The 25078-nt window shown below is 41.7% G+C and overlaps 7 protein-coding genes and 1 long non-coding RNA gene across 8 annotated transcripts in view; 4 read left to right on the plus strand and 4 right to left on the minus strand.

Annotated features, from left to right (window-relative positions):
* mfap2 (microfibril associated protein 2) overlaps positions 1-2187 on the minus strand; it is a 6112-nt gene extending 3925 nt beyond the window's left edge. Inside the window, exon 1 of the mRNA XM_008319852.3 lies at positions 1731-2187. Coding sequence (XP_008318074.1) covers positions 1731-1930 — 200 coding nt within the window. The 5' untranslated portion in view covers positions 1931-2187. The remainder of the gene's footprint in view (positions 1-1730) is intronic.
* Positions 2188-3307: 1120 nt separating this feature from the next.
* sdhb (succinate dehydrogenase complex, subunit B, iron sulfur (Ip)) lies at positions 3308-6168 on the minus strand. Its single transcript, XM_008319851.3, has 8 exons — positions 6013-6168; positions 5366-5499; positions 5153-5238; positions 4898-5034; positions 4594-4710; positions 4396-4497; positions 4180-4302; positions 3308-4041 (listed from the first exon to the last, which is right to left on the minus strand). Exons 1-8 carry the CDS (start codon positions 6127-6129, stop codon positions 3964-3966), a joined length of 894 nt encoding a protein of 297 aa, XP_008318073.1. The 5' UTR covers positions 6130-6168; the 3' UTR covers positions 3308-3963.
* A 74-nt stretch (positions 6169-6242) lies between these two features.
* Positions 6243-7820, plus strand: mrpl20 (mitochondrial ribosomal protein L20). Its single transcript, XM_008319850.3, has 4 exons — positions 6243-6482; positions 6624-6734; positions 6862-6939; positions 7039-7820. The coding sequence occupies exons 1-4, from the start codon at positions 6396-6398 to the stop codon at positions 7210-7212; spliced, it is 450 nt and encodes a 149-aa protein (XP_008318072.1). The 5' UTR covers positions 6243-6395; the 3' UTR covers positions 7213-7820.
* A 771-nt stretch (positions 7821-8591) lies between these two features.
* atad3 (ATPase family AAA domain containing 3) lies at positions 8592-13756 on the plus strand. Its single transcript, XM_008319849.3, has 16 exons — positions 8592-8932; positions 9615-9691; positions 9787-9888; positions 10003-10062; positions 10146-10215; positions 10345-10510; positions 10647-10716; positions 10831-10986; positions 11359-11415; positions 11518-11643; positions 11727-11851; positions 11990-12041; positions 12136-12206; positions 12292-12459; positions 12632-12740; positions 13071-13756. The coding sequence occupies exons 1-16, from the start codon at positions 8722-8724 to the stop codon at positions 13485-13487; spliced, it is 2037 nt and encodes a 678-aa protein (XP_008318071.1). The 5' UTR covers positions 8592-8721; the 3' UTR covers positions 13488-13756.
* Positions 13757-15125: 1369 nt separating this feature from the next.
* On the minus strand, positions 15126-19399 carry ssu72 (SSU72 homolog, RNA polymerase II CTD phosphatase). Its single transcript, XM_008319848.3, has 5 exons — positions 19132-19399; positions 17902-18045; positions 16557-16696; positions 16346-16464; positions 15126-16122 (listed from the first exon to the last, which is right to left on the minus strand). The coding sequence occupies exons 1-5, from the start codon at positions 19209-19211 to the stop codon at positions 16021-16023; spliced, it is 585 nt and encodes a 194-aa protein (XP_008318070.1). The 5' UTR covers positions 19212-19399; the 3' UTR covers positions 15126-16020.
* A 135-nt stretch (positions 19400-19534) lies between these two features.
* Positions 19535-25078, plus strand: part of LOC103385860 (uncharacterized) — a 40237-nt gene continuing 34693 nt past the window's right edge. The window contains exon 1 of the long non-coding RNA XR_003051169.1: positions 19535-19659. This is a non-coding gene — a long non-coding RNA (uncharacterized LOC103385860). The remainder of the gene's footprint in view (positions 19660-25078) is intronic.
* On the minus strand, positions 20216-22696 carry fndc10 (fibronectin type III domain containing 10). Its single transcript, XM_025060334.1, has 3 exons — positions 22473-22696; positions 21194-22385; positions 20216-21137 (listed from the first exon to the last, which is right to left on the minus strand). The coding sequence occupies exon 2, from the start codon at positions 22190-22192 to the stop codon at positions 21203-21205; it is 990 nt and encodes a 329-aa protein (XP_024916102.1). The 5' UTR covers positions 22193-22385; positions 22473-22696; the 3' UTR covers positions 20216-21137; positions 21194-21202.
* ora4 (olfactory receptor class A related 4) lies at positions 22856-24929 on the plus strand. The gene is made up of 2 exons (XM_008319869.2): positions 22856-23855; positions 23944-24929. Exons 1-2 carry the CDS (start codon positions 23769-23771, stop codon positions 24922-24924), a joined length of 1068 nt encoding a protein of 355 aa, XP_008318091.1. The 5' UTR covers positions 22856-23768; the 3' UTR covers positions 24925-24929.

The following is a 25078-nucleotide window of genomic DNA, read 5'->3' on the forward strand; positions in this document are numbered from 1 at the left end:
CAACCCCACCCCAGTCTCAGAGTTTTCTTCTGCCCCGTGTCTCCACATCCTTCATTTTCCTTCTGTCGCCCTCACTGCCCTCCTCTTCCTCCTCCTCCTCCTCCTCTTCTTCTTCTTCTTCTTCACACAAACACAAACACTGACATCATTAAAAACACCGACCACTACAGTAAACCACTGTGGGGGGGTTTATTTGTGTGCGTCGACCAGATTCACAGCCGTGGGTCACAGTGACAGACACAGTGACAGACACAGTAACAGACACAGTAACAGATACAGTATCAGACACAGTGACAGACACAGTAACAGACACAGCGACAGACACAGTAACAGACACAGTAACAGACACAGCGACAGACACAGTAACAGACACCGTAACAGACACAGTAACAGACACAGTAACAGACACAGTAACAGATACAGTATCAGACACAGTGACAGACACAGTAACAGACACAGCGACAGACACAGTAACAGACACCGTAACAGACACAGTAACAGACACAGTAACAGACACAGTAACAGATACAGTATCAGACACAGTGACAGACACAGTAACAGACACAGTGACAGACACAGTGACAGACACAGTAACAGACACAGCGACAGACACAGTAACGACACAGTAACAGACACAGTAACAGACACAGTGACAGACACAGTAACAGACACAGCGACCTCTAGCTTCAGCTGCAGGAACTTAACTACTTTCACCACATTGTGACTTTTTCTCCACCTTCTCCAACAGGAGGCGTTCAGCTCTGTCTACCTACACACACACACACACACACACACACACACACACACACACACACTTTGGCAAAATCATTGTTCTACATGTGTTACAATAAATCTGTTCTGGAAGTGTGTGTGTGTGTGTGCAACTGTGTTCCAGCATGACCCCCACCCTCACACACCCTCACCCCCCCAACACACACACACACACACACACACACACACTATGCTATCACAAACCATATGTCTTCACAGCAAACATCTGGGAGTCATTCCCCCCCCCATGGCTCCCCTCCTTTCCCAAATACAGTCCCCCTCTCCCCCCCCCCTCTCTCTCTCTCTCCACACACACACACACACACACACATTGGACCAACAGGAAGTTCCTCCTGCCGTCATCCTCCTCTGCATCTTTTGATGTGACTCAGGACAAATGAATGAGAAGAAGAAGAAGAAGAAGAAGAAGAAGAAGAAGAAATCTGGACTCATGTCTCCGTGTGTCCTCGCTGACCCTCCCGCTGATGTTTTTCCTCCCTCCCTCTCCCTCCCTCTCTCTCCCCCCTCCTTGGCACCACTCCGTCCATTGTGGTGCCATTGCTGCAGGCTGTCTCGTGGAGTCCCTCCTCCTCCTCCTCCTCCTCCTCCTCTTCCTCCTCTTTCTCATTCCCTCTCCAGTGAAAACACAGGACCACATGTCAGACATTCACCTTCACACAAATCACCGTCCTTCACAATCGGATTACTCCGCATAAACTGATTAACATCTGGAGGGGGGAGGCAGGAGGAAGAGGAGGAGGAGGAGGAGGAGGAGGAAACCCTGACCGGACTGTCACCGTGCACGCGCCCGATCGTTTTTCCTTCATAACTTTGAAGCAGAAGTGAAGCCGTGTCGCCGCGGTGCAGAGACAGAAGCAGTTTTACAGAAAATGCACGAACAAAACACAACTGTTTCTCTCTCTCTCTCTCTCTTTCTCTCTCTCTCTTCAGCTTCTTACCTAACTTTGGTTCGCGGTTCTCCGGCTGTTCCTCGGCTCTCATGCGCCCTCTGAGCGCTGGAGATCGCAGACACACATTGTACCACCCAGCATCTCCAGTCTCCTCCCAGTCTGTCCAGCCTCCAGCCCCCAGACCCGACAAGACCACACTCACTCTGTGTGATGGTTGCCGGTTCACCACCACACCAGAGAGAAACCATCAAAACACCGCAGTTTACGGTTACAGCTGTGGCCGTGAAGGCATCGCGGTGAAAACAAAAGGGAAGTTTAGACTCAGGGGAGGAATTATCGACAACTGTAGAGGAGAGAAAATGTCAACAACGGGAGTTAGAAGTATTAACAAAAAAAGTCTAAAGATATTTAGACAGTTTAGAACTGAACTGAGGAAGAAAATAGAACAAGAAGAAGACGCAGTTGTTTTTACGCTCCTTTCTCTTTTAACATTTACAGTTTGTTAGCATTTAAAATTGTTGACAAGCCAAGTTGTTCATATAATAACATTATATCGGTATGTCAGTATATCGGCCGTTGTTAACTCAGTAGTATTATTAGTAGTATTGCAGTATTATTGGGTAAAATTAAGTACAGAATAACAACTCTCTGCGTTCCAACTTATTTTAAATTTGTAACAAACAACGTCAAATCTTTGAAACTAGTGAAAAACAAAGTCAAACTGAAAGAAATCTCCGACTCATCTCGTCCCACTGCCCACTGTTCTAGTGTCGCTATAAACTCCACTGTTTGGTGTTGTTTTCTACGGAGTCCCTTAAGGGACATAAATAAGTTTTCTACGGAGTCCCTTAAGGGACATGGGGAATCAACAGATAAATAATCGTTCCAGGTGCGCACGGATTTGGGATCGCCATGAGTGAGTAACGAACTTCGTCTTTCTTGACGTCTAATCCACTCTCTCTGTATTTCGTGTCCGTCCACCTGAAGACAGAGCCGGACAGGTGTTTGTAGCTGTTCTTAAACTAAATTAACTACACGATACAAAGCGTTTTATCATTAGCCACAAACGGACTATATGACGTCACGAGTCTTTTTAAGTGATTTTCGGACACAACGTAACTATGCCGACGTGCAAGCAACGGAGCAGTGTCCTAATGAAAAAAGTCCAGGTATAAATATAAACGAACTAACTTCTGTACTGACATTTTTTCATACAGGGGAATGTAATAGGCTACTTTCAGGTGCGCTACCCACATGTCCCTCTAGGGGGCGTCAAACTCAAACTCACAGTGGGCCAAACTCAACATTTATTGAAAGATTGACGATAGTTGTTCATGTTTTTCCTTCTCTCCAGATCTGAACGATGTTGATCTTTTTTTAAATGTTGAAACAAACTTTATTTTTGAGTAAACATTGAACCAGGAACATGAGAAACTCTGCTTCAAACTGTTCTGTTTGGTGTCGTTCTCTTCTGGTCGCCTGTTCCTGTTCGTCTTTACTCCTGTATTTCCGTGTGCTTCTGCTGTGTTTTTAACTTTTTTGTGTTTTTTGTAAATGGATTAAAAAGCCAGTGAATGTGACGTGGATCGAAACCAAAACACTGACAGACAGATACAGTAGATGCAGCTGTTTATGACTTTTAATAAACAACAAGATCGATTCAATCCCTTTATTTTTACTTTCACATAATTACAATCCATGCTCTTTTTGATCTGTGGGAACAAATACATCGTGTGTGATTGGTTTGTGCCCGTATTTACTGACGTAAACTGACAAAAAAAAATCTGAAGAACTTTTTTTTTAATCTGTGTAAGGACAGTATTGGCAAAATGTCACGTCTCATATTGAATGAAAACAAAATGAATAAATACTGTTGTTGTGGTGGTACATGTAAGACTCAGCCACACACACACACACACACACACACTCTTCTCTGCATTCACACTGTACATGTGCGTTTATATACCAACAAGTTCTCTATTCACACCACTCCACACATCCATCCACACACACTTGTTCCATGATCAACACATGGTTTTGACTCTTGAGTTGAGTGGTGACCTTTGACATTTTGCTCACTACGGCCAATCATTCTTGAACGTTTGGATTTGTTCTCACAGCCCCAAAAAAAAAGAGACACAAACACATGTATTCACACAGGATGGTGGCGGCCGAGTCAACTTAGTGTACAGCAGACCTGAGAAAGCGATCAATTCCTTTATACAATACATACTTTAATCATGGATGGAAAAGTTCAACGCCAGGGTTGACATTCAAAGCTTCAGGCAATCGCCCGCTGCTCCTTGTACGTGGCCATCATCTTCTTGATCTCAGCTATCGCTTTCCCAGGGTTCAGCCCCTGAAAGAAAAACACCAACGTTGACAGATTAGTTATAGGAACAATTCAGTGATATAATAGGACTTCATCTTTGAGAGAATCAAGACAAATAAAAGAGTAATTTCCAGGGAGAGTGTAGACGTAGATGACGTGTCTTACCTTTGGACAGGCCTTGGTGCAGTTCATGATAGTGTGGCAGCGGTAGAGGGAGAACGGATCCTGCAGCTTGGCCAGACGCTCCTCTGTGAACTCGTCACGTGAATCAATCATCCAGCGATAGGCCTGAGAGAGCAGAGGTTTACAGATGATCCAGTCTGGTGTCTTCTAATTCAACCATTAATACATTTGATATTTCATATACACGCACACACATACCTGCATGAGCACAGCAGGTCCAAGGTATTTGTCTCCGTTCCACCAGTAACTGGGGCAGCTGGTGCTGCAGCAGGCACACAGGATGCACTCGTACAGTCCGTCCTATTTACGTGAAAGGCAGGAGAGGGAATGTATGTTCATGTAAAGCTCCATAAAACCTGTCAGTTCATGAATGATGTATGAAGGTGAGTCATGTACCAGTTTTTGTCGGTCTTCCACAGTCTGCAGGTACTGTTCTTTCCCCTCCTTGGTCTCATCCTTCTTCTTCAGGTAGGGTTCAATAGACTTGTACTGTGCGTAGAAGTTACTCATGTCCTACAAACAGAGTCTAATTACCTCTTTGAACAGTTGTGTGTCACTCAGAGCAGTTCAACATTTTTTACTGAATAGCTGCATTAAATATCTGGTAAAAGACCAGATATTTTCACCAAAACAATATCACTGACTATTTCTTTTTTTTTCTCATCCTGAAATCGTTCTTACTTAAAGACTTTTCACTTACAGGCACTAGATCTTTGACCACATACATGTGTGGCAGAGGGTAGATCTTTGATGGCTTGTTCAGGTTGGTATCGATCCTGTTTAGACAAGCAAGTGTGTTTCCTCCATTAATGTTCATGGCACACGATCCACAAATACCTGCAAGAACATTTATGAACCATTGACAGTGCTGTTTATAATTTGGGGAATCTGAAGGCAAAAAAATAATAAAAATAACAATGTTAGCATTGCTGTAATAACCTATTGTGATACTGACCCTCTCTGCAGGAGCGGCGGAAGGTCAGGGTGGAGTCCATCTCATTTTTTATCTTGATGAGTGCATCAAGAACCATTGGGCCACAACTATATGATGACAAAAACATTAATCACTTATTAAGTGTTTTATTCTTGTCTCAACTTTTTTTTTTTACAACATCACAAAACATTGGATCAAATAGCTTTTCTCAAGCCTCCACACAATAACACCTACGTGTTGAGGTCAATCTCATAGGTCTGCATGCGAGGTTTGTCTCCTGGAGTGTCTGGGTCCCATCGGTAAATCTGAAACTTTTTTATTCTGGGCTGAGCTGCTGGAGCTGCTGCTGTTTGAGCACATCGCACCGCCTAAAGCAGGAACAAGCACAGAAGAGACGTAATCATTTTAGTTGTTATGTATACACATTACGGCGTCAGCGTTAGGTAATGTACGCGACATCTTAAGCAATGACACTATAAAAAGTCACTGCCACCAAAACAGTGTAATTAGCCTAAGGTCAAATTCACATACAATTTGTATTAAGAAGGCTCATATATACAGTACTGTACATTAAAATAGTTACGTAAACATCAGGGAGTGTCATTCGCTTTACTATAACAATCTTAACGTTTAAAATGTCTTAAATTCTCACAATACTACACATTTGAGTAACTAAGTATGCGCTTGAGCTTTAGTGTACGGAAGACTGTAAAACTTGAAAACAGTGAACGTTACTGTCAGACAAATTGTTAGCATTTTTAGCCGTTAGCAGACTACGTAACATGTCACTTCACTGATTCCACTGTTACGTTTTAACAAAAGGGACACATTTCGTAGCACGTTAGAGTCTGGCTGTAAAAATAATGGAAATTCAAACATACCCCCAGTGCTGTATGACAGCGGAGTGCCGAAACTGTACAGCGGCTCAAGGACGTCAACCCAACAGCCGACATTTTGGAGCTTCTCTGACCTATGCTACCCGCTATCCCAGCATTCATTGCGGCCGCGTCAGTGTCAGTGGTAGTTTCGTTTTTTTACCTATACAATCTGACGGGGCGGTGAACAGCACACAACTACAGCGGTTGTGAAGACACATACCCCGAAGTAAAAACAAACGTACATTCTACCCACAAGAGTGCGCATGTCTGCGATTGCTGGGGAGACTTTACAGTACACGCTTGTCTTCCAGACGAAGGTAGAGTAAGGTCACTTTATCGTTGTATCTCTGGGAACTTTGCCGTGAAAACGCGGCTGCAGGTCAAGCATGGTTTTCCTAACGCTTCCGTGTTGGATCAGAAGTCGAGGACCTGACAGATACTGGAAGGTTCAGGAACTTCTCAAACATGCGCGGGTAAGGTCAGAATAATGTCCTGGTGTGTGTAGACTAAATATCCACATGGGTTTTTATTATTTGAATCGTTAAGATGAGATCTTTAATATATACTGTCACATATCGATTTCTCATTGGTTTCTTTATTCTTTTCTTTTCCAGCACTTCAGAGGTAGGAAGAACCGCTGCTACAGTCTGGCAGTTCGAGCTGTCAGACGGGCTTTTGTTTACGCCACCAGAGGCCGAACGCTTAAGAAAAGAAATATGAGAAAGGTGGGTAATATTATCTTACACACAATCAGCTATATATATATATATATATATAATATTTTATATTTTGCTCATTCATGAACAGAGCGATAAATATTTCAAATCGTAAATCATATGTTATATTTTTCAGCTGTGGATCACACGCATTGCTGCAGCATCACGAGAGCATGGCATGACGTATCCAGCCCTAATTCACAACCTCATAAAGGTTAGTTATGACACATATTGCAGCACTTTACCACAAGTTTTATAAATTAACATCTGATGTCACATGATTTTACCAATGTCTCTTATCTCGTCCCCACAGAGCAGCGTTCAGCTGAACCGAAAGGTTATCAGCCAACTGGCCATCACAGAACCTCGTACCTTCCTCTCACTCACAAAACTGGCAAGGGCTCGACAACAAGAAGGGTTACAAGCAGCGCTTGGTGATGGGAAAGAACCTCCAGGTGTTTTCTCCCGTATAGTAGTAAAACAATAATTAAAAAGAAGCTGCTGTTGTTACTTATTTGTTCATATTGTTTGTTATGAAGAGCAGATCTCTAGATTGTTGGTAAATCTGAAACTGTTCCACCACACACTTGTACAGACATGTATCTGTATTTTGGATAGGCTTGGATTTTAATTGACAAGCTCATTGTCTGATCTCTCTCTGACCCCTAAAAGTTTTTTCTGTTATTAACACCCGGTTCCCAGAACTCATGTCATTAAAGTACACTCTCATATTACGTGTGGGGCAGTGTCACATCTTCAGGAATATTGGCCTGAATTTTAAGACTTTAATGGCATCCCATGATATTTAACAATGTCAGAGGGTTAATAATTCATGTCTACGAATAGGATTACGCATAAAACAAATGATTGTCTCATCAGTAGATGACTCTGCTGCTCGTTATTTTTGGTGTTACCTTGGAGGAGGTGATTTTACCAATGTCTTTTTATTTTCTCTGTGCGTACGTCATGTTTGGACCTCATCGTTGTGAGGACTTTTTGCTTTGTACAAAAGTATGTTTATTTGTTTTTTATTACACTTCCCTGTGTAACGGTTCCTGTTAATTGCAATAAACATTTTTTGTAATTGCTGTGGATTTCAATTGAATTTTACTCAAGATATGAAGCATCTTATTCATAAATACTAAATAGCAATAAGGGCATGGTTGTCAGAAAAATGTTTACTGATGTTACAAATCAAATTTGAAATACAGTTGTTAAATTTTCCATCGATTCATACAAACTGTTTTCTTGTAAAACAAAGTTTATTTTTCAAGACAAGACAAATATTCCTAATGTATGTACATATAAACTAACATTGTAGTAGTAGAGTCTGACATTTGCATAAATTAAAAAGGCAATGAGTGTCTAAGGAAGCCATTGAAGGTCACACAGTATTTTGGACAAAAAAACCCTCATTGGTTCTCAGCCAGACTTTGGTTGTAAATACTGAACTTGCGTTGGACCAGGCTTTCTTCCTTTTCAATTAAAAGGACTCTATGACCTTGAAAAACAAAACAAATGTTTAATATATTTCCCCCTGTATTTTTTCCTAAATGGCTTCTAGTTTAAACTAAAACTAGTTTGTACATTTACGTTTTTATATGCCTTATTTTCAATTTATTTTATATCCACCACACTTCAATACCTAATTGTACTTTATGTGTGACCTTTTACTGAAATAACCTGATGCAACCAAAGGAAAACTGCGCTCTTTTGACGAGTCTTGTAGCCTTTCTGGACCACTGCGGCCGCCGTACCAATTCTGGGCAGGGCTGTGGGTTACGTCAAAAACATTTTAACCAATGAGAAAACGGCATACTGAAATTCAACCAATCAGCGTTTCTGTTATTCAGCGAAACCTGCGTTCTGTGACAGACTTGCGCAGATTAGATGACTGCGGCGAGACACACGTGTGGAGGAAGTGACATATGTGCAGCGGCGGTAGCACCAGCGGCGGAACCGTCCATTCATAACTGTTTCATTCATTCTCCTTAAAATGTCTTGGCTCTTCGGCCTCAACAAGGGACAGCCTGAAGTGCCGCCCGGCTTCCCCGTTCAGCCTCCTCCTCCTCCACCGACACCGCCGGCCGGAGGCTCCAGTGGTGGTGGCGGCGGCGGAGGAGATAAACCCAAGGACAAATGGAGCAACTTCGACCCCACCGGGCTGGAGAGGGCTGCTCAGGCGGCCAGGGAGCTCGACAAGTCACGTAAGTGTCCAGACACTCCCGTCAGCTCCGTGGGACGGGTTTGCACCAGTGTGGAGGTTAATGAAATCCCTGCTATTCTGTAGTACCGTGGAGAGTCCGTGCACCGGCATCCAGCTCCTCTGGCTCGGGGTGGGAGATGTAGTGATCTGATGAGGCCCACAGTTTGATACCACTGACAGCATCAAGTGTTAGTGATCTGATGAGGCCCACAGTTTGAAACCACTGAATGCATTTGCTGCACACAGTTGTAATTTGAATGCGTTGTTTTTTGGAGTGCGTCGGGAAAATAAGCAATTCTTAGTGACAAGGTTCAAAGGTCATCATTAGCTTGTAGCCTGGTTTACTTTGCTAAATTCCACTTGAGTCACACACGGGTTTGCTAACATTGTGTCATCGGTTTATCGCTGTAAGGAGAGCAGCAGAATAGATGCAGTAATGCAGGAAAATTTAGACAAGGTCCGACTGTTGCTTTAAATGCTTTTACCACACAAGCTAACCTCTCACAGTTGCCACTCACTTATCATTTTATCATAAAACAATTCCACCTAGTTTTTTAGTTTTAACGTTAGCAAAACAACCTTTTTTGTATCCAGTAGATCACTCTGTCTAACCTTAAAATAACTTGTTTTTATACATTTTAATTGTGTTTTCTATTATTTTTTTTCCCCTCTTCTTGGAGCAGGAAATGCCAAAGAAGCTCTGGATTTGGCTCGCATGCAGGAGCAGACCACCCAGATGGAACACCAGACCAAGATAAAGGTAGGGCAACACCGACATTGATCTGTATGAAAACTGTCAGATATTTTATATGTTGTTTGTATTCAGTTATTCTTCTTTACGTGTTGTGATAACAGGAGTATGAAGCAGCGGTGGAGCAGCTCAAAGGAGATCAGATTAGGATTCAGGCCGAGGAAAGGAGGAAAACGCTGAATGAGGAGACCAGGCAACATCAAGCGGTATATTTGACTGTTTATCTTTAAATGTGGATAATAATAATAATAATATTTACAGTAGGATTGAACATTTATGACATCCTGTTGCAGTTGTTGTAACGTTCTCTTTTACCACAGAAAGCGCAGTACCAAGATAAACTGGCCAGACAGCGATATGAAGACCAACTGAGGCAGCAGGTGAGAGGTCATCCTCCACGTTTAGTTTGAATGAGATGCAGAAGCAAAATTATTCAACTTTTTTTTCCCCTTCTCAAACACAGCATGCACAGAATGAAGAGAATCTCCGCAGACAAGAGGAGTCGGTACAAAAACAGGAAGCCATGAGGAAAGGTGAGTGTACTTCATGACAGTGACATCCCCCCCCCCCATGCACCCAAATGGGTTTTACCACTTAATTCATCACTGCTTCTGAAACTCTTGAGCCTCGGTTAAGGATACGTGTTGTTCCAACTTTTATAGCAACGATAGAACACGAGATGTCGCTCAGGCACAAAAACGAGCTCCTGCGGATCGAGGCTGAATCTAAAGCCAGAGCCAAAGTGGAGAGAGAGAACGCCGACATCATCCGAGAGCAGATCCGTCTGAAGGCGGCGGAACACAGGCAGACTGTTCTGGAATCCATAAAGTAAGACACAAAGATGTGGCCGCAGAAATCACGGCTCAATGTTGAGAATAATCCGATTGATTCCTCAGATTCTTCACAGTCGTATATATCTTTATTCAGTTCTCAATATTTTAAAACTATTTCATATTTCTCTCAGGACAGCAGGAGCTGTGTTTGGAGAAGGATTCAGGGCGTTCATATCGGACAAGGACAAAGTCATAGCCACGGTGAGTCGGCCTCGTCCATGTGACACGTTATCTCCCATTTCCAAGTACGGGATGGTTTGTCCTGGAGGTGGAGAATACTTAATTGCAGTTTTAACTTTTCTGTCTTGTCACCAGGTGGCAGGATTGACTGCTTTGGCTGTTGGTGTGTATTCAGCCCGTAATGCCACTGCGGTGGCAGGACGTTACATCGAAGCCAGGCTCGGGAAGCCTTCGCTGGTGCGTGAGACCTCGCGGTTCACTGTGGGTGAGGCCATCAAGCATCCTGTCAAGGTATCTAAATCTTACCATCATCACTATTGTTACTTATTATTATTATTATTATTATTATTATTATTGTAAGTGATGTCCGATAATATCGGATATTAGCCTAATTATGTAATATCTGTAAGAATCGTTTTCTGTTTTTCCTCCTTTAATGAAAACCCGAAAACACAATGTCTCGGTGTTGCCAAATGTGTGCCCTAAAAATAGTTTTGGGGATAATCAGCTGTATATTAAAGTGATGGCCACTAGATGGCAGTGTTGGACATCTCATTATTATTATTATTGTTCTTGTTATTATTGTTATTATAATTATATTTCAGAAGATTTCTAAAATAAGAAAAATACATAAGATATATTTGTTCCTCTCCTACATTTCAGACGGTGAAGCGGCTGAAGAGCAAACCTCAGGATGCACTGGAAGGAGTTGTTCTCAGCGTAAGTGGACGTCTGGCTCAGACCAGTGAAATGACAAAACCTGTATTTATTTTTTTTTTTTCAGGTTTTGTAACCACAAATTAATGAATTATTTTCCCGCAGCCTTCTCTTGAAGAGCGCGTGCGTGACATCGCAATAGCAACAAGGAACACCAGGCAGAACCACGGCCTCTACAGGAACATCCTCATGTACGGACCTCCAGGAACAGGAAAAACCCTGTTTGCAAAGGTAAAACCCACGGAACCACAGACGTGAACTGAGATTCACTCAAATGAGAGTTCACTGACAGGTTTCACCCTTGTGATGAGTAGAAGCTGGCAATGCATTCTGGGATGGACTATGCCATTATGACTGGTGGTGACGTTGCACCGATGGGTCGTGATGGTGTCACTGCCATGCACAAAGTTTTTGACTGGGCCAACACGAGTGGACGCGGGTACGATGCTTCAAAATTAAGCGTTTTTTTTTGTTATAATTGGGATGCTTCAAAATTAAGCGTTTTTTTTTTTTTTAAATTGTAAGTAAACTTTTTAAAAATTATTACTTTTCTGATGTTTTGTTTTTTGTCCCACAGGCTGCTGCTCTTTGTCGACGAAGCTGATGCATTCCTTCGTAAAAGATCCACTGTTAGTGCATGTGTTTAGTGGTGTATATTTTCTTGAGTCTTTCTTTTAAGACAAATATAAAATATTAATATATAATATTTTGCCTTTTTTGTAGGAGAAGATCAGTGAAGACCTCAGAGCGACCTTGAATGCTTTCCTGTATCGCACAGGAGAACAGAGCAACAAGTAAACAGTCATTCAAACTCAGTGAAGCTTCACATGTGTCTCGGTCGTCCTCTGAGCTGCTGACTAACCGTGTCCTCACCCGCAGGTTCATGCTGGTGTTGGCCAGTAACCAACCAGAGCAGTTTGACTGGGCCATAAACGACCGCATTGACGAAATAGTGAATTTCGCTCTGCCAGGTCCCGAGGAGAGGGAAAGGCTGGTGAGGTTGTACTTTGACAGATATGTGCTGGAGCCAGCTACCACCGGGAGGCAGTAAGTACCACCTCATGATTGTAAATGTAGCAGCAGTAGGAAGAGTAGAAGTAGAGGACTTCACTGAGTAACTCGTTTTAGAGTAGAAGTAGAGGACTTCACTGAGTAGCTCGTTTTTTTTTTTCTGCACTAAATAAAATGAAAACATTATCTTTTTGTTTTGTTCCTTCAGGAGGATGAAGCTGGCTCAGTTTGACTATGGGAAAAAATGCTCAGAGATTGCAAAGAGGACAGATGGCATGTCAGGAAGAGAGATCTCCAAGCTGGGCGTGGCCTGGCAGGTGGGTGTCGCCAAGGTTACAGTGATCTCCTCACTGTAGCCTCGGAGTTCATTGTTTTTATTTTATAACTATTATCAGGAAAATTAGTACAAACCTGAACCAGGGGTTGGAGAACCTTAGAGTACACACTATAATATACATTATACTGCATACAGTATTTATAAAGCACAATAATTAGCCTGCAATAATGTAATTAATAACGGTAGAGGTGATGTTCTTACCTCTGAGACTGATCGATGAGGTCACTAACCTTGATCTGATTGGTACAAAACTATTTTGAACAGTTCTCATTCATAAAAACGCATTAACTCGGTTTGATTTTTCTCTCAGGCTGCAGCATATTCTTCTGAAGACGGCGTCCTGACTGAGGCCATGATCGACGCCCGGGTGGACGACGCTGTCAAACAACACCATCAGAAGATGGACTGGCTGCGTGCCGAGGTGGAGGCTACCACCCTGACACCTCCCCCGGCCGGGTCACCCATGGGAGGGAAAATGGGCTTCAACCTGCCGCTCACTAAGCCGCCTGTGGCTGAGGAGGTGATCGCTCCGATTCTGGAGAGGAGCGAGGAAAAAAGTGATGCCGATCTACCTCCGTCAGACACGGAGAAACCAACAGAAAAAGACTGTGAAAACTTAGTAGAAAAAGTAGAATCGATATCTGAGTCTGTCACTGACGGGGAAACCAAGGCGGAAAAACAAGACAAGACTGGATCCTTACCCCCCAAGGATGGAACTCCTGTATGAGAAGCTTAGATTAAAAAAAACATCTGTGTCTTGTCCTTTATCTCGTCTGTCCGTCTTCGTTTAAAATTCCCGCGGGACTGTCTTCAATGACAGGGAAAAAATAAGGTTTGGAATTCCACATTCCATTCACTTTTAACACAAAAAGAAACTACGACGCACTAATACATGATGTGTACATTATAAAAGTACTGACGTACGAACCGGACACTGTAATAACAACCGCCATCTTGTGAAATGATTAAAACAAGTTTGTTTTTCTAAACGTCAAATGTAGAGATGTTTTAATGGTTTTTTTTTAATTAAGTTTGGGAATTAAGTAGTAATGGAAACATTTAAATAAAGAACCCGACATCCGTCAAGACAGGAGGACGTTAGAACATCAGAGAGGAACCGTAAAGAACGAATGCTCTTCAGTCCAGAAACCGCGACGTTAGAACATCAGAGAGGAACCGTAGTCCAGAACTGCTGTTGTCAGGATCTCCTGCTTTTTAAATATTGATTCAGTATTGACGGAGGGATTAAAGCTGCTGTTAAACCTTCAGTACTGAGTTCAGTGTTTGGTTGATTATTTATAAATAAGTCAATAATCTCAGTCTAGTTGGTGTAGTTTTTTTTTTCTTTCTCTTTTTCTTCGTGGCCTTTGTTAAAACGGTGTTCCGCCTGAACACACAAGTGAAGTATTTCATATCTAAACTGCAGTAAATCATAATTAAATGCAGTATTATGATTTATATAGTATTGCTATCTAAGCAAGTGTTCCTTGATTAGATACCGTGATTATTTGGCAGATAGTGTGTGTGTGTGGTTTGCCTGATCTGAATGAGATAAACAGTATCCAAGTGTCTTTTCTTAAATTTATTTAATTTTTTTTTTTTACTGAAAACATGTTTAAACTTTTACATAAATTGTCTGTTAAAATGTTTCTTTATTCAAGGTAACAAAAAAGCCAGTCAATATCTACAATCGATCTATTGAGCTATAGATATCTCTGAACCGGGTACGCAGGCCTCTAGTGGTAGACATGAGCAGTGCAGGTGATGGTGGTTTCATAATTTTAGGCCCAAATGCATTACATTGGTTGTGGCTGTTTTAAAAATAAAATATCTAGTAAAAGAGGGTATACCGTGGAGAAATTCAATTTATTTTAATTCAATTGGTGGTTGGTATTCAATAGCAGAACTATTTATTATTGTATAATTTATGTCAAATTTGAAAAACTACTGAATTGTTTTAATTATGTAGCATCCAGTAGACGGCGCTCTCGACGTTCTGTGGCTCTTAGGAGATTTGACTTCAGACGGTTTTTGGTCTCAAAATCATTTGACATGTAGTTTTTTAATCAAACAGTCGGTTGTAATGTTTCATAACAACCGTCTGTGGAGTCGACACGAGTGCTCACAGCGTGTCAAAGCAGCGCCCTCTAAAGGTCATCATGGACCATGCTGCATGACCACATCAGTTTGTGTTTTTTGGAGTGGAGTGGACTTGTCATTCACTCTTCTGAGTTCGTTAGATGTGAATACTGATACTGAGCTAATTACTATCTTTGATGGTTAAAAAACAGTAATAAAGTGACGAAAACACAAGTAAAGATCAGCTAATGTACAGACAGAGTGAATATGGAACCTACAGGCAGACTTTTTTTTTTTTGAGACTTTTTATATTTACTCATTTCGTATGTACATACAGAAGAGATAGGCACTCTGAGATGAGTTTACAGTCCGTAGGTAATTACAATGCTTCTGTTCAACATTTACAAAAGGACAAAAAAAAAAACATCTTCAAAGAAAACAAGTTTAAATATGGATCAACACATTATGCAGGAAGTTCATCATCAAAAGCCTTTCAGAGGTCTATGTTCGGTTTCGCCGTAGTCTCCCTGCCACTTTCACACAAGTCTGACTACAATTCACTGTAACTGACTTCACCTAATTCTCCTGATCAGTCGAGATCAGTGTCACTGTCACATCAGGAAAAACAACAACCACCAAAATCAATTTCTATTTTATAAATTCTTATCAAGAGGAAAAAACAAACAAACAAAAAAAAAACAGCAGCATCAATAGGCTGTAATAAAAAAAACAAACAAACAAAAAACATCAACAAAGAACTGACAACATGACAGGGATCTGTGAAGCAGTTGCATGACCCGGGCTTGGAAATGTGTGTTTATGGCTATGCCTGAGGAGACAATGTTGAGTGACGCGACTGGACTGAGGTGAGGACACTGTCCTGGCCTTAATCTGAAGGAATAAATACTCTGTATTTAGAGGAGAGAAAGAGAGGAAAAAAAAAAAAAAAAGCCATTCTCACCACCACCACGTCCAAGCGCAGCCACGTGTTAGGTCCTGACCGCAGCGTCTGTGTAAAGCACACTGTACGAGTGTGTGCATGCGTACTGTGTGTGTGCGCACATATGCATGGGCTGTTACCAACCACCCAGGAGAAGGAGTTGTTTATGTGTCTGATATTCTGCAGTTTCATTGCTTGTGATGTGGGCTTGGTGTTTATTGCAAACTTTGTATTGTTTTTATCAGTAGAAGCAGACGGTGTGAAGAAAAGGCCTGTTGCTCTTCTCCTCAAACTCCTGTATGAGCTCGTCGATTTCGTTCTCCATGTCGTCAGTGTGCTGGATCTGGAAAGAGATGTGCGGAACTTAGCTTAAAAAAATTCAAATCTATCTTTGAGATATATATATATATATATATAGAGAGAGAGAGAGAGAGAGAGACCTGTTTAACACTGGCTTATTTATAATTTTTCTAAGTAAATACATTAAACAAAATCAACTTCATATTAGCTATATTGTGCAGTACCAACATTGTCATCATTTCAAACCCCTGACAGGAGACACTCACACATTGACACAGCTCACAGATTAGGAAGGCGCCCAGCGTGGCTTCCTCATGGTTGTCCTGAATGTCTACATTGATAACATGTACAGGCTGCAGAGTCTCTTGCTCCCTTGAGTTAAGATCTGTGAAAAGACGAAAAAAAAAGAGGGAATTTGTCAAATGTCAAACAGATAAGAGAATAAATAGTCATGTAAAAACCGGCAGGAATATTCACCCTCCAGCACTTGGTCGTACACTCGCTCCTCACAGGTGACGACCAGGTCGAATCTGTCCTTGCAGTTCTGAAATCTCTCTGGCTTGGATTTGATGCGCTTGTTTCGGTCCAGCATGTGCAGGATGCCGTTCTGTGTGTATCTGGGGGAGTGGGCGGGTCAAGGACCACAACAGCTGGTGCAGAGAAACACTTCAGACACAATGCAACAGACTAACTACACCATGACAATCACGACGAGACAATGAGTTGCTGTGTGAGGCACTATTTTGCTGGCAGTAGGACGCGGGGTAATGCGTAATCAATTATAGAAGCTGCAGCACCATCTAGTGGGCATGCAGTCGCTTTACTACTCGTTTGCTGCTGGTATGGAAACAAAATAGGAAACTCAGTTTAGCATTTCAATTAAAATAAATGATTAAATTTAACATGCGTTTAATCAATTAATAATTGATAAACTGACTTCTGTTGTCTGTAACTCCAGTGAGCAGTGATACTACAGGCTACAAGAACATGAAGTGCATTGTCTTTAATAAAAATAACTTGCATAATTAAAAGGCACTTTTCAGTCAGTTCTCGTTCACATCACAGCCACATTGCAATGTAAACAGGGCATCTTTGATGTTAGTTTACACAATATATACACATATGCAGCTGCAGAATAGTGAACGCCTGTTGGTAGCTCCCTAACAGTGAAACAATTAATTTAACCCGAGGCAAATTAAATAATCCATTGAACATATAAAGGGTCAAACATAAAGACAAGCAAACATTCACCAAAATTAGTCATTAAATTTGTCAAAATTTCTGAAGTCTGACTTCTTCTTACACTATCCATTTTAAAGTGTTTTCAGTGCAAAATAAATCAGTGAACAGCATCATGTGACCATTTTCATCTTCAACTTACCTTTGGTTCTATAACTAGGAGAATTATTTTCAGTTTACCAAGACATCAATATGTCAAGTCCCCCCCGCCCCCTTTTTAAATCAGCTGTAAGACAAGTGTTTTTTTGCCAAAGACATTATCACTTACTCTTCATGTGACTTGCACTTTTTATGTGAACTGCAAGAAAATAAAAAGTCTGCAACTTATGACAAGAAAACACAGGGAACATGTGCAAAAAAGGTCATTAAAAGACTTTGTCCTAACCAGGCTACACTAACACAGCTGTGGTATTGCTATTCTGTACAGACATCAAACAAAATGTACAGTTTTTCTGAAACCCTGATAATTTACCTGTATGGGTATTTGAAGATGCTGAGCAATTCCGACACTGTTCACAAACTAGAAGCATGTATGTGTGTGTGTTGTGTGTGAGGGGGAAGTGAAAAGGGAAACAGGGGATACAGTTCCTTGTCCTTGCGGACCAAGTCGTTGTACATCTGTTCGTATGTTGTTTTGAAGTCATACACATTTGGCTTATCCGGTGCGGGACCAGGAAGCTTCACATGAGACCCTGTCCCAAAAGACCGCACATCAAATCCACGTTTGCTGTGAAGTGGGAAAAAAAAAAAAAACAAAACAAAGTGAAATTACATAATATATCTGGAATCAACATGAGGCACAGAATCCATTAGCAATCAACCAGTCATCCATGAAAAACTACAGAACATTTAGTCTCATCCTTTGGCAAAATGTGAACGAAATGTTTGTTGAAAAAACATTTGTTAAAAATAATTAATCTAAACATTATTGATATTGGTAACTTGAACGTGTGTGTCAGGATTAATACCCTTGGTTTGCTTCTTTATGACTTTTTTTTACCTGGTTGTTAATGTTTGGAAACCAATGGCTACTATTATTTATTTGTATTTTAGAGAATTTAAGACTATTAGTCTGTTGACTGAAGTAAAACAACAGCTAAATTCAGCAGATTTTTTTGAAAGCATCACCACACATTTATGTGTAGAAAGGAATAGTAAACCTAGTTTAACTGTAATAAATTTAAAAAAAAATTCTACCTCATATACAGTTTTGGGCCTGTCCTGTGTTAAACTATCCATCTCACACAAACAAACATAAAAGAAAAGTTTTAACAGGTGACTTCCAAAGTTTTTAGTCTGACACTAATTAGTTAAAAGTATTTTAGATAATTTATGACCTTCCTATTTTGAAAGTCCCTGTGTGAACAGGACAATTTGTTAGTAATTGTCTGATAACAATTTGATCTACAAATCTAAATCCTCAGCGGTGTAGTCATTCGACGATGACGCTGCAGTTCCCCATTTCCGGTGCACCACCTACGGAGGGGCGCTCTTCCCTTTAATAAGAGAAAACGTGTATAAAACCCTGTAACTTTCTTTGGAATAACGGCTGTAAACCTTTAATTTTAGTTTACAGAACCCTCACTAACAACCTTAGTGCGTTTCAAAGAAACATTAACGCAGCCGAGTCCCCGCTATCACTGTAGGAAGCAGGGAGTCCATTGTTAAAGTGCGCCGAGGCCTGACGGCTGCCAAAGATTCTGCGATTATCATGACCGGCCCAAAAAGAGGGAAAAAAGATGACTCGATGGAGAAGATTCTCTTCAGTTTGTGTTGTTTTTCCGTGCCCTTCTTCCAGTTGGCTCATCTTTACCTGAGGATATTGTGCGCTTCCATACTGCGGTTCTGGTTGCTCGAGCACACCACCGCCACACGCAGCGGGTGGCTCGGCATTTCGACTCTCCGGCTGAAACTAGCAGATAAAACCTGTCAGTAACTAAACAAATGTGCTTAGTATGGTTTATTTTAAGTAAATCAAGCAAGACCGCGCCCTGTCTTAAACTAAACAATAAATACTTTCGACGATAGACACCCCTACAACGCGCTCTTCTTCTTTTAAAGAGGGAGTCAAAATGGCGGAGTTTCGTGGGCGACATCGGTTTTGTTATGTGACGTTAGCAGAGGGTGGGGCTTAACACAAGTCAAATCATAATACAGCGAAATATTAATATAAATATATAATTCAAAACATTTAATAAAAACTTTAAAATTAACTTTTTTCATTAAACACAAACAACGATTTAAGTATTAGTCATTTCACACAATTAAAGTGCTTTGGACAGGATCCAGCCTCAAACTCAACGGGAAATACAACATGGCTGCTACACACTGAAGGTTCAAGGTAGGAACAATTCAGATCTTCTTCACCTGTGTGGAATAATTGTATGTATATGTGTGTATTATAAGGCTGTGCAAGACTATAATTTTTTGTTTTTCATGGTTCTCTCTGCCTTATGGCTTATCAGAGACTGTCAATAGCATTGTAAAATGATACAGGTACTTACTTACCTCCTGTACATAATGACCTGAAGCAAAATGTGGCTAAATTAGCACATTTCCTTGGACTTTTTTTTTGTTGTTTTGTGAATTGAAACGTTCTGTAGTTTAACATGTTTAAATCCAATGGTTTTATGGACACGTTATGTGATGTGACATATATTCAGTGGCTGTTGGGAATGTTAGGACAGGCTGTCATCTCAGGGCTGTGACTGATGGTAGTCAAATTGTACACATGTCAAACTTCATATCACCCACAGTTGGCTATTCTTATTTTGGTTACATAATGGTTTGGTGTCCCTCCTCCCCCTTATTAGAACACAACATTGCCTACATTGATGCAGAAACAGTGTTCACATTTTTTCTGAATACAGAGAATCATGAATCATGATATAGTGATAATGCTGTAGTCATTGAACACGTGTTTCTTATACACATGTAGCAAAGTAAATAAAGAAGAAGATACAACTTATAATTCCACATATTTCTTTTTATAGTCTAGACTAATCTAATTATCATTACTCTATGACCTCATTAGATGTCCCACATTTTAGGGGCTCAGTGTGTGAACTCAAGCTCTTAGGAAGAATTGCATTAGGCTCCTTGAAATGATGGGAGTCACATGGGCTTGGACTACTTCAAATAGCATACTTGATTGTGCTTGTTACAGCTGTGGATGTTATTAGGACCCACCACCCCCATTTGTTGACATGCCAGTAAATATCTACATTGCTGTGGAAACTTAAGCAAAATAACATAAAAAAATAAATAAAAAGGATCTGGCCCTTTTATAACATACAGAAAAACAATGACAGATGCTCGGTATTAAAAATGAGCTCATGGTACTTTATTCACTGACAGCAGGACATAAATGCATTCTTATTCAAGATGTTTGGCAAAGCATCTAGAGACTCTCTACAACACATTGTATTGTCCTCCACAAATGGTACAAGTACATACTGATAGCAGACTTGAAACGAAACAAGACTAAGGCGGATTTTTTAATTTTACCAAACAGCTGTTTGCGATCTCTTCAAAGCCGTTTACTGAATTGTATTGCTGTATAAATGTTGCCAGCACACATACTGACAGGCTCTGTCAGAGACAACCTTTAACACAGTCAACTTTAGTATTCAATAAATGTTATTTTGTCGTTACTTTTGGTTCAGTGCATTCTCAAAGAGATTTTAAAGGCATATTTTCTTCAGATCCACAGTAGATTGTGCTTCTGGTTAGTCAAAAATGTCGCTGTTATAAAGTATAAAGTAATTTGGACAATGAGCAACTGCTGTGATTTCATGTAGGTCAGTGTATTCTTTTTTTTGGACAATGAGCAACTGCTGTGATTTTATGTAGGTCAGTGTATTCTTTTTTTTGTTAGCAGACCATCAGTGACATGAATGAGTGCGATATGAATATGTGTGCTGAGTTGTGGGAGTCATGATGTTTTCTGTGATGTACGCCACCAGTAGGCAGATGATGACCAGCATCACACAGATAGCTCCCCCCACGGTTGTCATGGCAATAACAATGTCCTGCATCCCAGACGGTGGTAGGGTAAACTCGATACAGTCCCGCTGATCTGCACTCTGAGCCAGATTGGAGCGGGACAGGGACCGCAGGCAGAGTCGGTAGGGAATGTTTTCATGCAGATCGGTCAGGAGAAAGTCGCTGCAGCTGGATCCAAGATGGACCCCAGCACATTCAAACTGAGTGTAACTGCCATTCCACCAGCAGCTTAACTCGTAGCCTCCACGTCTGCTGTTAGCTGCTGTCTTCAATGTTTTTCCTTGGTCAGCCATTATGGATTCACCTTCTTGGCTCCACTGTAACAGTACACTGCCATTGATGAGTATGTTGGCCAACAGATTCCCCAAAGATACCACTGTCCTGCAGTCCGGTTTTTCACACTTGTACCCGAGCAGCGTGTTGCGAAAACACAGCTGCCCTCCAATGCCTCCCTCAAAGACTCTGTAGGCACAGTGTGATGACGCCTCTTCCTTTGAGCTCCGGCCGGGTGCCCAGTCAGACATAACAGTGCTTATGTTCTCTCTGCTGGTGTTGAAAGAGAAAGTGTTCACCTGAGCTGTCCCAGCCTCCAGCTTCGAAGACGATACCCCACTTTTCTGGCTCTGATTGCCATAGTTAGTGCTGATGTTAGTCTGTTTCTGTTTGAGTGTCTCCACATTATCCCTGCCTCTCATCACCTCTGATGGGGACGCTGTGGAGGATGATGTTGTCGATGATGGTGATGATGATGATGATGCTGGTGCCGATCTGCTGCCATGAAATGTGCCGGACCAAGCAGGTTCGGTCTGGTGTAATGTGCAGAGCATAAGAGCCGATAAGGCGAGCAGTGATGGAGGCTGCCTTTTCATTTCACCCGATGATTTAATCTGTCACAGTGGCACAAGGCGGACTGACGTCTGCCACAGGATCAGCACCGCTTCAGCGCACTCGATAAAACTGGTGTGGCGATAGACGGCGCGTCCATGTTTTATTTGGGACCGAATTGACATTTACCAACACAGCTCATGCGTCCTTCTAGCCAGAAAAAGATCCACGTATGACCTTGTGTAGGATAATAGCACACACAGTAAAGTTAATGAAGCGCGGACGTGTCGACCAGACTCACGGGCAGCGGTGGAGGACAATCACCTGTCTCGGTCGGAGCAGAGAACCTGGTTGTCGTGCCATAAAATCTGTCTTTATTCCAAAACACACTTCTTCTTCCTCCTCCTCTTCCTCTTCTTCTACTTGCTTGGTTTGACGTAAAGCCCTTTGATGGTGCCGACTGTATTGGAGTGCATGTGAAAGGAGCGCGCCCGGCACACACGCAGGAACGTGCGTGTTGAAAATGTTTGTAGATTTTTTAGTGAACAGTGCCGGATCCAGACTGTTGATATCAGGGGAGCAGGGTGGGCACAGGGTGGCCAGGTCTCCCCCCGTTTTTGAACTTCTATATAATAATATAAAAAATACTGATAATAAGAGTAAGGGGTAATGACACTGCATTAATAATAATAATAATAATTGTCAACATAATTCATTACACATTAAAACATGTAGTGATGTGGACTGTCCTGTCTGCAGTCCAGTAGTTAAGAGTTTGTCTCTTTAAAAAACATCTGATGCATCATAAAAAGATGTATCTGTACCTTTTATATAACTATAGGATTTTCACCCGCAAAAACTGCAACAGTTGGTTTCCTTAGTTGAAAACTAAAAAGAAACAAATAAACCAAACAAGTTCATGTTAAACGTTTGATTAAGATGTCTTCGGATAATGGAGGTTAAAAAAAAAAAGTACCTTTATTTTAAAAAGATTGAATTGAATAACTTTAAAACAAAGCTGTTCTATATTATTTGCACCCACATGTCAACCTTTATATTCATGTCCCCACTGCACCATTGTTTCCCACTGTACTTATAATTAAACCGTGCTTCGTTAAGATTTTTCTGCACAATGCTTTCCTCCTCCCAAGAGAGAAACTTGGCAACCCAACAAGACATTATTACCCAGGGAAGGGTGAACATGGCTGACTAATAAGAGTGAAGAAAAATGCTGCATCAATGGGACCGTGCATCACCTGTTCATGAAAGGCCAAGTCAGATAATTGGCAAAATCTCTGCCATTATTTGCTCCTTTGTATATTTCATTGTCTGATAGGTGTATGAATTACTTCAAGGTGACGCAGTTAATTTACAGTTGGTTAGTGAAGCAGAAAGAAAACATGGAAACTGCCTGCCTTTCCGTGTGCAGTGAATGCATCAGCATCCTGAGATAAATCGACCCTGAGTCTGGTCAGTAATTAACGTAATGAGGTTGTCTGTTTGTCTGTAGGAGTGGATATAAAATACGGGAACAAAGGGGAACAAAGCCTTGATGGTTTCTCTCCACTGTCACACTTGTATTCCACACAATGAAAATATTGCCGCGCAGAAGATGATGCCATGTCAGAAAACCTCACTGTAGAAGCCATTTTGTTTGGGCTTCTGGTTTTTTCTGGGATCCTGGGAAACATCTTGGTCATCTATGTGGTGAGTTGAAAGCATCTGTAGCATTTGATCTCGTGAGGCAAATTCTGGTGGAAAGTTCTTCCTTAGTTTGTCTTCATTTTAATTTCAGGTGGTTCAGGCAGCCAGTGAGAGTCCGTCTCGAAGACTCGCACCTTCGGACACAATTCTGGTGCACCTGTCACTGGCCAACCTGCTGACTTCACTTTTCCGCACTGTTCCTATCTTTGTGTCTGACCTGGGTTTGAATGTGTCTCTGTCTCCGGGCTGGTGCCGAGTCTTCATGCTGCTCTGGGTGTGGTGGAGAGCCGTGGGCTGTTGGGTGACTCTGGCACTCAGCATTTTCCACTGCACCACCCTCAGGCGACAGCATGTGACCTTTGGACCTCTTGCACAGCAGAGGGAGAGGAGGCGGGTGTGGATTGTTCTGGCGCTGGTGTGGGGGGTCAACCTGGCCTTCTCTATTCCAGCTCTGGTGTACACCACCCACGTTCATGGCAATACCACCGTGGAGCTAATGGTAATTAGCTGCACCACGAGGCCTTTGCTGGGCTGCATCTGGGAGTTCCCCACCCTGCAGCAGGGATCAGTATTTGCCTCGACTTCACTGGCGTTTAATGAGGTGTTGCCTCTGGTGCTGATGATTTTCACCAACTTGGCCACACTCCATGCCCTAGCCAAGCACATTAGAGCCGTCACCTCAGGAGGAGAGTCAGGAGGAGCTCATGGGGAGCTGGACAAACATGTGTCCACTGAACGAAAGGCAGCTAATGTCATCATGTCTCTGGTGGCACTCTTTGTGGTCTGCTGGGTGCTGCAGGTTGCTGCGGTGACGTACTACAATCATGATGGGGGGCACCATGCAGAGGGGCTGTTGACTGTGGCCCATTTTTCTGCCTCACTGTTTGTTGGATTCAGTCCCATGATAGTGGCGCTGGGACACGGCAAACTGAGGAGGAGAATCACAGACATGATCCTGGGCTGCTCTAAATGTCTCAAATGTCACAGTAAAGTTTCCCAGGAGGAAAGTAACTTCCCAAAGACTGAAACAGAAAATGGAAAACAAACTATTTTTGTTGTTCAAAAGAAGTGAAAGTCATTCCTGTAGACAGAGAGAGACAGAGAGAGAAAGCAGAGGCTGGGGTGAAGTATTACGTTGTAATAAGTAGCTTTTTGTTGTCTTTTGAAAAATACAGTAAATCTAATAAAAATATAATTTTTATCTTTTGATTTCTATTTTGCAAATC

This window comes from Cynoglossus semilaevis, chromosome 11, assembly GCF_000523025.1.
Source record: "Cynoglossus semilaevis isolate Cse_v1.0 chromosome 11, Cse_v1.0, whole genome shotgun sequence".
In the NCBI taxonomy this organism is placed as follows: domain Eukaryota; kingdom Metazoa; phylum Chordata; class Actinopteri; order Pleuronectiformes; family Cynoglossidae; genus Cynoglossus; species Cynoglossus semilaevis.